The following is a 12,454-nucleotide window of genomic DNA, read 5'->3' as shown; positions in this document are numbered from 1 at the left end:
TCAGTTTTGAAACAGTTCTCAAGTATGTACTGTTATACCTTACAAGATGAGTTATTAAGGTTTTTAAATCCTAATTTAATAATAATTTTTGAAAGCACAATGAGAAAATAGCATCTGCATAAGAGTCATTACACACCTCACATCCATTAGAGTGGCTACAGAAAATAACAAGTGTTGACAAGGATGCAGAGAAAAGGGAACTCTACGTACTCTTGGTGGGAATGTAAATGTCACAGCCACTATGGAAAACAGTGTGGAGGTTCCTAAAAATTTGACACAGAATTACCATATACTCCTGGATATATGTGCAAAAGAATTGAAAGCAAGATTCCAAAGCTATTTGCCCACCCACATTCACAGCACCATTGTTCACAGTAGCCAAGAGGTGGCAGCAACCCAAGTGTCCATCCACAGATGAAAGGGTAAAGAAAATATAGTATACGCATATGATAGAATATTATTCATTCATTTTTTAAAGATTTGATTTATTTATTTTTAGAGAGAGGGGGAGGAAGGAAGAAAGGGTTGCCTCTTTCCTGCCCCAACTGGGGACCCGGCCTACAACCTAGGCAGGTGCCCTGACTGGGAATCGAACTGGCGACCCTTTGGTTCACAGGTGGGCACTCAATACACTGAGCCACACCAGATATGGTGGAATATTATTCAATCTTAAAAAGAAAGGAAACCTTGTCACATGCTTCAAGCATGGATGAATCTTGAGGACATGCTGCTAAGTGGAATAAAGCCAGTTGCAAAAAGACAGAGACTGTATAATTCCCCCTCTATGAGGCACCTAGAGTAGTCACACTTCTAGGGACAGGAACTAGAAGGGTGCTTGCCAGGGGCTGAGGAGAGGGGGTGAGAGAGAGTCGTTTTGGGTGGAGAGCTTTTGCAAGATGAAGTTCTGAGGGTTTGTTGCACAACAACAAGTGTACTTAACACCACCAAGCTGTACACTTAAAAATAGTAAAAGTGGTAAATGTTACATGTTTTCACCACAATTCTAAAAAAGAATCATTATACAAATTGAAGCATTTCTACACAGTCCTCAGGGTATCATATGGAGATAACACACAAAAGCAAAAAGCAAATTAGTCTTTAAAGGCAAGGGTCAGTTTGTTAGTATTTTACAGGCACATACAGGTCTCAGGCATTTAAAGAGGTAGAGGGGGATCGGCTGTGGCCTGGCTCAGAGAAGTGTCAGGAAATGTATGTAGTTCGGCTGAGTGTTCAGTTCACTCAGCCCCTACTGTTGGTAAGCCTGCCCTGAGCGGTGGGGACACTGCATGTTTTCTCTGCCCTTGAGTCTGCATAGCAGACGATGGATATATCAGCCAGGATCCTTCCTCTTGTTCATGGAACCGCGGAGCCAGGAGTGGGGGCAGAACTGACTTTAGGCTCCCCAAGCCTTGGCATCTTTTTCTGGTTAGGCTTCCTCATGGTGGCAAAGTGGCTGCCTCTACCCCTAAGCTTATCTCCTCCCAGTGGGAGCAGGAGTCTCCCTCGTGGTTCCAACCAAGACCTGCAGTGGATTCTCTGGGGTTCTGCTTTGGGTGACAGGCTCACCCTTGAAAAAATCACAGTGGCCAGGGAAGGCCACAGTCATGTGACATCCCCTGGTGCCCCGAGCCTGGCTGAGCACCTGATGCTGTTGTCTGATAAAGGGGCATGGTGCTGAGGTGGCCGATGTCACAGATGTCTAGCACAAAGGGTGGGATTACAGGGAAAACCAGAGATGTCAGGGAGGGCGAGACCCAGTTAGCAGCTAAGGAAATGGTGGCTGGGGTGGCATGATGGGATGGGGCGGAGGCGGGGCAGGTCCCAGAAAATAGGAGTCTCGAGGGAAATGGGAGTGTGGAGAGCACCAGCCGGTGGGCGGGGGGCCTGAGTGTGGGCACCCTGCTCTGCCCCCCGCCTCGGGCGAACTCCAGATCCACCGAGCCTCTTTTCTCGTCCCGCTCACAGGTGGTCTGACCTGTAGGTGGCCGGCACTGGCAGGCATTCAGTAAAGGACCTGCTCTTACTAGGTTACATTGCGGAGGTCACCTTAGCCGCTGTCCTCGTCTCTGTGTGGGGGGCCGTCTCTATTTGTCCCCATCTCTGTTTGACACGGTTACCGGATCACGGGCTTTCTGCTCCTTTTCTAGTCACGGGTGGTCTGACAGTGTCGGCCAAGCTGACCCAGTGACAGGGTCCCCTTGTCATCCCCCCGCAGGGGCGAGAAGCACGGCTTCATCACCTACCGGTGTCCGGAGCATGCCGCCCTCTCTCTGAAGAACGGCGCCACCCTACGGAAGCACGACGAGCCCTCGTTCCAGCTGAGCTACGGGGGACTCCGGCGCTTCTGCTGGCCCAGGTACACTGACTACGGTGAGTACCCGGGCCCGCTGTCCTCTGTAACCCAGAGGGCGGAGACCTCCTCCAAGGAGACCCAGAGCTAGTGCCGCAGCGGAGCGCCGAGTGCTGACCGGCTTGCCCTTGCAGCCACTTTGCCGGGAGGCTGCTATCTTGCTTTCCCTCTGCTATCTGGTCCGTCCTGTCCTGACCCAGGCCTGGTACCAGAAAGCCAGAGTCAGGTCTCCCGTGGCCTCTGGGAGGGTCCAACCCTGTGCTCACAGCCACATGGTGACAGAGCCACCACTGCTTTTTCTTTGACCTCACAGAGCCCGTGGCTGCCCGGCCCCATCGAGGGGCCCTCCATGGCGGCCCCAGCAGGCGGCAGCCTTGTCCATGGGGACACCTCGGGGAAACAATATTGTTGCCACGCCCTCGCCATTTGGGGCCAGGTTGGTGACGAAAGACAAAGAAGTACAATTGGGAGAGAATGATTTTCAGGGGAGAGCCTGACACACTCCTGCAGGGCAGGGCTGAGTGTCAGACCTCGGAGGGTTGCAGGCCAGGCAGCCTGCCACCTGGCCGTGTGCCCACCTGCAGGACGTGGGTCCGCAGCTGGACGGCGAGGGCATCGCCTCTGTAGGCTGCTTCAGATGACATCCGCGGCGGTTTGCCAGTGGGCAGGAAGCTGTTTGGGGAAGCAAATTACAGGCTAAAGGAGCTCTGGGGTGCTCTGTGTGCGGTTCCCCATTCCACCAGCAGCAGCCAGGGCCCCGAGACGGTCACGGCAGAATGGCAGCGCCGATGCTCACTGTCCAGCGCTGTCTGTGGCCTTGGGCCACATCCATTTTACGGTGGCAGATTTTCTGATGGTCTGGCTTTGCTGTGTTGCTCACTGCCTTCCCCACTCACTGCCTGCTCCACCCTCTGCCCAGATTCCAACTCAGAAGAAGCCCTTCCTGCATCAGTGAAAAACAAGTACGAAGCCATGGATTTCGACAGCTTGCTGAAGGAGGCCCAGCAGAGCCTACACTGATAACAGCCTTAACCTTCGAGGAATACCTCAATACCTCAGACAAGGCCCTTTCAATATGTTTACGTTTTCAAAGGAAATAAGTATATGAGAAGGAGAGAGAGCGAGCGTGTGAGAAAACATACATGAGAGAGAGAGAGAGACTTGAAACTGCTGTCCTTTTAAAAAAAATCAATGTTTACATTGAACAAAGCTGCTTCTGTCCGTGAGTTTCCATGGTGTTGACGTTCCACTGCCACACTAGTGTCCTCGCTTCCGACAGGTTGTCCCAGGTGCGTGTCCAAGTGCCGGGTCAGTCACCCACCTCCCCGTCTTCCCAACCGACTTCCCCTCGTAGACGTGCAGCTGTGTTCGCCATAACATTTCTTGTCTATAGTGTGTGATGATGAAATTGTTACTTGTGAATAGGATCAGGATTATAAACTCATTTTTAATTGAAGAAAAACAAAGTATATCCTTAAAATAATGTATTTATGGCTCAGATATACTGTGCCTGGGGTTATTGTATTGCTTCCTTGATTTCTAACTATGCACTGTGTGAGGTGTTTGCCACTGAGCTGCTCTGCTCCCTTCGCCGGAACGTCCCCGGAGGCACCGCACTGCCTCGAAGTGCGACCCGCAGCCGCGGCGAGGGGCAGGGCACAGGTGTTTCTGGGCCTGTGCTGCCAATTCCCTCCCCATCTCTCATCAAACGAGTTTGGGTCCAGTTACATTCAGAGCCTTCATCTGGTGCCCAGCTCACACTTAAGAGTTTCTGCCTGGCCCTGGGTCTTCGGATCCTCCGAAGGAAGGCAGGCAGGCAGTTCCTCGGGACTGAACCGACTTCCCCAAGGTCCCGTAGCCCGTTGGTGAGTAGGCAGAGCAGTGGCCCAGCCGGGCCTCCTGATTCTGGTCTTGCACTCCTGCAGCAGCTTGGGTGAAGACACAGAGTTTCAGAGCTGGTAGAGGTGAGTTCAGCTAAATCGGTCCACAAACTAGAAACCTACAGGCTCATCGTGGGGGTCAAGTAAACAGCTGATTTGCCAGGATTAGGTGAGGTCAAGCTCTGGCACACATTTCCATCTGAGGGGCCCTGTGGTTTGCCTACACCTGTAGACATGACATCAGAACTTCACTGACACACCTGGAGTGTCAGGGACAGGTGATTTGGGAGCAGTCGTCCTTTCTGGGCCAGTCACCAACTTATCTTACTCCCTTCAGCTTGTCTTTCCTTTTCCTAGGCTGTAAAGTTGTTCGGGTGGCAGGGGACGGAGAAGCAGAAAGAGGGTGTGAGGGTTGGGGACCGATAAAGCAATCTCCGATCTCCTTTTCAACTTAGAAAGCATTCTTATTGGAGTTTACTTTAAAATGTGTGTGCTTGAGTGATGTCAAAGCCGTGTCCCACTTGGGTGACCCTCAGGTGCCTTGGGGGCCATCCTGAGGGAGCGCGTGGCCAGGCAGGCTGTGAGCACATGGCCTTCTGCTCCAGCAAGAGCAGCTCCAGCTGGATCACTTCCAGAAGCCAGCGCTCCTTGGTAAATGTTCGTATTTTAAAAAGCAAAGGAAAGGAGTCCTGCTGCTTTAACAAAATTTGAAACTGTAAACTGAACAAGCTAAGTTAACCTATCTAATGCCAGGCTTAGTCCTTTGAGAATCGATAGTTGATTTAAAAAAAAGATTTTTCAAATACCTCAGTAGGTAAACTGAGCCAGCTGATGAGCTTGTCCTAGGTGGTAAGGAAACTCCAAGCCTGCAGAGAAGGCTGGAGGAGAGAGGGGGGACTTGAGGGGAATTGGACAAGTTGATCTCCATAGTCCCTGCCAGTCTTAGCTTCTGCTGAGGCGGTTCTAGCTCAGGATGGCCAATACACAGCCTGAGCACCACTGTAGCCACACCCTTGACCAGTGGCAGAGGTAACTAATCAACCACAGCACTCAGGTTCTTTGAGCCTGATCTGCTATTAGAATCCTCATCACAATGCTCTGGGCAGACATTACTAATTGATCAGAGGTTAACCTATTTGACGTCTTGGTCTAATCTAAAAGTTTCCATCACACATTAAATATGGTGACGGGGTTTCATGCTGGCCCATTCCTGTCTGTCACATCCTGACCTATGAGAGAAAATTTCTCTAAAGCCATTCAGTGGCACAGGACTCCCCATATTACTGTGACACACAGCCCATTAGGGGTGGGGGTGGAGAATGGAATAGAGGACATGAAGATGTTTGGGGGAGGCAGGGTGTATGAGATGGACCAAACAAGGGACTTCCCACAGCACAGACCCAAACATTCTAAATTCTTTTTATAGCTGTTCACTGCCTAGCACACAGTAGGCACACAATAAATGGTTATGGAATGGAATTTAAATCCATCTGCTGCCTCCCCGAGTCCTTGTTTGCACCGAGGAGTAACGGATTTCACCCTGTGGGAGCCGGTAGGAAAGAACTCTAGATTTAGAATTGGACTAGATCTTCTCTAAGCCCTCCCACTGGCTTCTTCCTCAGTGGGACTAGGCCAGAGGTTCTACCGTGGGCAAGTGGTCCTTTAGGTAAAAAAGTGCAGGTTTTTAGGGAGGGACAAGCCTCTCCCATCTTTCGGATCAGCTGAAGCTGTCCTTTCACTTCAGATCAATACAGGGCTCTTGAAGTTACTTAAACTTGGCCCTTGAGCAGAGCAGGGATCGAGCACAGCCATGGGACGCAATGGGCCTAAGGTCAGAGCTGGGGCTGCTGGTGGGAGAGGGATGCTGCGGAGGACAGCCGGCAGTTTCCACTCGGTGTCCTGTACGGAAAAGGCTGCGGGTTCTAGAGCTGACCAGCCCTGCAGACCACCTCTGTCCAGAAGACTCTTTCGGTGCTGTGTATTACTTACCAAGGAGACTCCAAGGTCTCTCCAGGAAAACTAGTCAACCTTGGTCTCTTGCCCACCAACTTAAGGAGTAATCCAGAGGGAGCAGCTGCCATTGGCAACCATCTCATCGTAGCTCTGTCCTAGTGTTTGCTCTCAATGATGTTTACATGTGAATGCCATAAAGCTTACTGCAGACTCTGTCAGTGGCCGCCCACACAGGGCAGGTTGCACTGTCCATCTCTGTGCTGTGCTGGTGTTTTCCAAAAATATCTGATCCAACCGCTAAGTGGAATTCTTCCAGCTCCTTCCTCAGTCCATGCAAGGTTGAATCAGAATCCTCACTCTCGGGGGCTCTGGTTACCGAAGGAAAATGCATCAAAAAGGTCAAAGATACGAGTGGATGGAGTGTAGCTAAGGCCCCCAACCCCGACCCCTCCACACCTTGTCCCCCAAATCAGAAAACTGCTTGGAGTCAAAAGCACCGTTTGGGCGGCCAGGTCTACTGTGTGATCTGGCCGTGTAGCATGTAGGGCGAGCTCAGGAGAGAGGCGGGGCTTCCGAGGACTGGAGAGTGGGGGCGGGAGGAATGCTCTGAGCTCAAAGACTCACTCAGTACCTAAGTCCCAACATGGAAAAGGATGATGCAGTGAGAAACTCTGAAGCCCATGCTTGTTGATGTTCTGAGAGTGATTTCTAGGTGTATGCCATCTGCATGTCCGGGCCACTGCATGGGTGGGGCATAGGTGGGGGCCAAAAAGACTGAGATTCTTATGTCTGGGCAGGTAGGTCAGAGCCCCATCCCAGGCCTCAGTTTCAGTTGAAATCACAGGTGAGCCTGCAGCGTGAGGGACAGGTCGTACCAACTATGAAGCAGAAGCCGCCCTAGAGGGATTTGTTGATCTGACTTGACATCAAAACTGCAGTAATTTTCTTAGCATTTGAGATTTAGCAGTCACCCTCGGATATGATCAAGGATGCACAGTAGCAAATAAAGTGAACCTAGTAGTTCCATTGGCCAAAGAAAAGGAGCCCCTCACCACTTCCCGTGGGGGCAGAAAGGAAATCGCTTAGTACTGATGTGCAATATGTTTAAGCTGGTCCCCAAGTCCCCAAGGCATTTGCACACACAGACAGGCTCCAGGGCTGTCTGCCAAACCGGAGCTACAGGGTAAATGGAGGGAGAACTTGGGAGCTGGGAAGCCCATGAGCACAGAGATGCCCTTGGCCCGAAACAGGTAGTGGGGGCAGAGGAAGGGCCCTTGGGAGCCTGCTGCATGACAGACACCCAGGAAGCAGGCACAGGCTGACTTAGCATTGAACCAATAAAAGCGCTTTGAGAAAACCACAACACTTCAGCCTGCCTCCATGTGACTACACTGGGTCTCCTGTGGCTGTGTGAGCTGCTCCCCTAGGGCCTGGGACAGAGAGTCAGGGAGGGGCTGGTGCGAGGGGGGAGGGCGCCAAGGACCTTCCGAGACAGCAGCAGCCCTAGAGCCCGTCCTAGGGCTAAGCCCTTTGCTGGCCTCTGTTGGAGGCTCTAGAAATGGAACCATGAGTTTAGATCTTGCTACCTTTTTTTTTTTAATAAAAAATTAAAACAGCCCAGCCAATCGAAATGGATTTGCACACCAAGTCATTTAATGATAAGCCATCTCGGAGTGAGAAAGCCGATGTTTTTTCCCCTGCTATGTGGCCCTGGGCCTGTATTTCCTCATCCAGCAAAGGAGAATGTTGGTTGGACAGGATGAATACTCCAGTCCCCTTCTTCTCTGATAGGCTCAGATTCCCTTCTCTGGCCACACCCAGCTCACGTTCAGGGTGAAGTGCTCTGCAAGGTGAACCAACCAGCAGCAGGTTCAAACCCACATGGTCCTGGCAGAGCAACCTTACACCAGAAGGCTAACTCCCCAGGACAGGTCTAAGCCATAGTTTCTACTGGGGATGGTGGGAATCCAACCCCAGCTTGGCTAGGTGGCGATGTCCAGTCTCGCATTAGCCTTGTCGTCACCCCACCAAACAGCTACTGTATTAACCTGAATGTTCTGACCACTTGGCTGTTTGTCTCTTGCTCTCAGACAATACTAGCAATACTCTGTTTTTCTCAAAACAGCTTACCTTAGGCACTTTTTACACATTTCATTTAAACGATTGTAAAAAGGGGCAACAGGAGGCCTCCATCGATTGCACTGCGTATGATTAGGGCAGCTTTTGTTCTTTGTTTCTTTAACAGTATGCCACCGGTATGCCGCAGTGACTGAAGCTTCTTTGTTATCAATAGGGGGACAGATTTTCAGAGACTCTTTCATCAGAATCCCTTGCACATCAAGAAGCAGCTCAGAAACCCAGCTGCCCGAATTGGGGGCTTGGAAAAATACGGTTTTGCAGGTGGTCCCTGGGCTCTGCAACAGCACCTCCCGGAGGTGCTTATGTAGCTAGAATCTCCTCTGTGCTGTATGTTTTGTTAAAGGATCCTTCAAGGAAGCATAATAAAGCCTCCTTTTCCACTTTGCTGGCCTTGCTCTGGGTGACTTGAAGGGATTGGTTCGCTTCCACTTCAGCACTTTGCCTTATCAACGTCTAGTCGCCATCTAGTGGCCAAAGACTGTATCCACCAGCTACCCAGATGAAAGGCAAGTAAATCCTTTCCACCACCTTGCTGTCCCACACCCGCTTTGGGAATGAAATGTAATGTTGCAAGTGAACTGTCTGTAATATTTAGAGCCCAGTGAACACTGCTCGGGAGAATTAAGAAGCAACCGTGCAGATGCACACAGACTGAGAAGCGCACCAGCTCTCCTGTGGGCAGAGGAGATAGGAGTGGACCCTGTGTCCAGATGCCCTGGAGGGGTTTACTGAAACTGCAATACTGGCAGCCAAGCTGCTGACCCTCTTAAGTGAACCTCTGCTGGGTGGGCCGCACTGCACCCTCGGGACAAGCAAGTGGGCTGGGTGTCAGGATGCTGTGTGGGGACAGGCCATGGCTTTTGATGGGGTCCACCAAAATAGCCAAACAGGTTATATATGTTTTTGTTGTTTGTTTGTTTTTGTTTCTATATTTTGTATATTAAAATCTTGTCAAGTGTTTTTGTGTTAGGAATAAAAAGTCATAAACTACTCCCAACTTTGTTTCTTGAGGGATGTTCTGATTCCAACGGAAACAGGTTGGAAATCTCCAGGGGGTGAGAGTGGTCAGTAAAGCAGGGAAGCGGACCACTCGGATTTCCAGATGGTTTCTGGGGAAGGTAACCACCCCGAAGTCCGGCTCGGTGTGGTCCGCTCTGGGAATTCACACCCACCCCCTTCACCTCCTGTGCCATGGTATCAGCATTGGCTTTCAGCATCCGCTTCTTCCAGAGCAGCTGCTGGTGGTGACACCAACATAAGATCTCTCTCCCCAGCCCCAGGTTTCTAAAGAGACAGTATTGGTAGTTAGCCTTAATTGACTGTGCAAGGTGGTCCCTCTGGTCCCTCCCAGCATTTCCAAATCTTGACTCGAATTATTTTCTCTCCATGTGACCGTGCAGCCTAGAGAATTCTGAACGGTAGGAAGCCGGGCTTTCCCTGGCGCTTGACAGGGTCACACCAGGGAATGGCTAGCCTTGTGAGGTCTGGGCATCCCCAGGGTACTCCATAGGGGGCATTTATTCGGAAACTCAACGAGATAACTATAGCCTGGGATGTGTGAGTGCAAGGCTGTGTGTGTGTGTGTGTGTGTGCGTGCATGCACCCGCATGCCTGTTTGTCTGCGTGTGTATGGAATTGCATTGATGCATTTCTTGAGAAAGGTGCAAGAATTTCACCTACACAGAGGGACACATTGCTTTGTTATTTATAATAGAAAGCTAAATTTTAATTTTTTAAAGGACACTGCTGATGATTGGAAATCGAGTTTTTAGTTTTGCTATTTTTTTTAATTGGTAGAGGATTTTTATATTTTTTCCATTTTGTTGGGTTGTGTCCTTATTTATATAAATGCTTTATCTGTGAGAGGCAAGGAAGAACCCTTCTTTGCTTTTAATTATTGTGGTTGTCATTGTCCCTATTTTATTTCTGCTGTGATTTATCTGTCTTACCTTCTAAATAAGAAAATGTTTTCCTGTATTTGTACATTGTCAGATTCTATAGTTTCATAGATAATTTAACCAAATTGCTCTATGTATTATTATCCTGTGAGTATAAAGTTCTATTTTAACCTCTGTAAATACTTCAGACTGGCTTCTTTTCTCAGACTCCCACTGTGGAGTTATTGTTTACATCACAGAAACTGTAGAATCTCTATGCTCATGTACTGTAAATAGTGAAGTGATCTGCTTATAAATAAACTTAACAAATACACTATGGAGATTAAACAGGAAACACTACCCGCAGCCCTGACCAGGTGTGTCTTTATTGGTCCTGCACGCCTGTCGAGTGACTGGGGAAAGGATGCTGTTTTCGGTGTCACCTTCTCAGATAAGACCCTGGGCAGCATGTGCCCCCCACCCATCCAGAATTTTCTGAGCTCGCTTCTCCTTCCTTCACAGCACTTTCCATGGATCATAGTGAATCATTCAGACTTACCTCATGTAACAGATGTCTCATCGCTGCTTTGCGCTGTGACTTACGCAGCTACACCACTCTCTGATCAAGGACTCCCTTGTTTGGGGCATCGACCCAAGCACACTGAAGGAGTGTGCCGAATGAGTATTTGTAGCTCCAGGCAAAAACACTCAGCAATGAACTCTAAAGCAAGTTTTGGTCAGAGGAGGTGGAGGACAGACTTGCAGTGTGTGCTGTGTGTAGGTGAACTAGAAATGTTTTCCTTTGCTCACTCACTCCCAGCCAGAGACGTGAGAGGCAGCATTTTCCAAGACCGAGACTTGGAAGCATGTGTCTTCCCTCAGTTTCAAAGCACTCTCAGGTTTAGCTTTTCTGTTGTCCTAAAGCTGCTTTAATGGTAATATTTTTTCCACATTAGTATTTTTAAGTACACTCTGAGTGCCAGATGCCCACGTGCCCCTATAGTGCCGAAATGCCAGTGAAGAAAACCATGTACAAACAAGAACAGAGACAGCTGTTTCATTTCGTCTTATGTGCAAACTGCTCTCAAATTGTCGTTTATTACTGACGGAAATGGCTTGTCATTGTTCAGGTGATTTATTTTTTCAATCGGAAATTGTTTGGATTTCATTGGTTGGAGGGGAACGCATAGTGGTTTTTTCCTTTAAAATGAATGGGGGCTTTGCCCTTAGCAGCAGGGTTCTCCGGCACGTTTGAGTCCTTGGGGAGGCCTTCCATGTGGTTGCTCAGTGGCTGTCACCCCTGACTAGATGCTAAACTCCAGGAGGACCGGGTGCTTCTCCATTCACTGAAGGTTGCCTGGCCAGGTTAATCAGGGACCATGAACAGTCAGGCGGGAGGCTCCCGGGCCACAGAGCCACAAAAACAGTCCCTTCAAAGCTGAGGCCAGTGGTGAAAAATAGATGGGGGGGTCAAGAGCTTCAAGACCTGTGTGTTGAGACCCAGCTCTACCATTTTTGTGCACACTTGGACAAGGCACTTTGTTGGCCTCTGCGGACCCCAACTAGGAAATAGGGTGGTTAGCTTAGATGAGCACCAGGGCCCTACAAAAGGCAGGTTCTCAGAAGCAGTGATATTGCAGGGAAAGTGGTTCCAAGCCAGGAGTCTGGTGTCAGGCTGCTTGGCTCTGCATCCCGACCTGCCCACCTAGCAGCTGGGTGTCCTTGGGCGGGTTTCCTAACCTCTCTGAGTCTCTTCTTCATCCTGTGTTAACTGTGGCTACTCATCGTTTCTACCCCACAGGGTTGTCGTGAGGATGAAATAGATCGTGCACAGTACTTGGGGCACTAGAGGCGCTTCGTTAACATAAGGTGCCATCCTCATCGTGCAGGGTCTCATTTGGTCAAACCGTAGCCCTGTGGCTGGCGTGGCAGAGATTGTGGTCCTCACTTGACGGGTGGGGAGGGGTGAAGACTAAGGAGAATGGAGGGAACCGGCCTAAGGGACAGAGCCTGGGCCGGCACCACCACCGGTATATACCTGGGTGACACTCCTCTTCTTTACCACTTCAACACTGCGTGTGACGTGCTGAGAGACACGCCTTTGCTTGAGAGGCCACTGCTCTGAGGGTCTCGGTTTCAGGCAGGCAGGGAACCTAGCTCAGGAGTTAAAAGATGAGCGTTCCAGACCCGGCTCCCTATTCGCATAATGACCTGAAAGTACAGGCAGGGCTCATGCGTCAGGAGCTCAGCCCAAT

General features: G+C 50.1%; 1 protein-coding gene across 4 annotated transcripts in view; it reads left to right on the top strand.

Annotated features, from left to right (window-relative positions):
- PPARGC1B (PPARG coactivator 1 beta) overlaps positions 1 to 10,400 on the top strand; it is a 100,697-nt gene extending 90,297 nt beyond the window's left edge. For 3 of the 4 annotated variants that reach the window (XM_037161930.2, XM_037161929.2, XM_037161934.2), the window contains 2 exons: positions 2,216 to 2,356; positions 3,270 to 10,400. In XM_037161930.2, the coding sequence (XP_037017825.2) occupies positions 2,216 to 2,356; positions 3,270 to 3,450 (322 nt within the window). In that variant the 3' untranslated portion in view covers positions 3,451 to 10,400. Of the gene's footprint in view, positions 1 to 2,215; positions 2,371 to 3,269 lie in introns of all 4 variants that reach the window. The other variant, XM_037161932.2, reaches the window with a different exon arrangement.
- Positions 10,401 to 12,454: the final 2,054 nt, after the last annotated feature.

This window comes from Artibeus jamaicensis, unplaced genomic scaffold (assembly GCF_021234435.1).
Source record: "Artibeus jamaicensis isolate MK-2021 breed Jamaican fruit bat unplaced genomic scaffold, CSHL_Jam_final contig_432, whole genome shotgun sequence".
Lineage (NCBI taxonomy): Eukaryota > Metazoa > Chordata > Mammalia > Chiroptera > Phyllostomidae > Artibeus > Artibeus jamaicensis.
The sequence above is the reverse complement of the archived record's forward strand: the minus strand, read 5'-3'. Positions and strand labels throughout refer to the sequence as shown.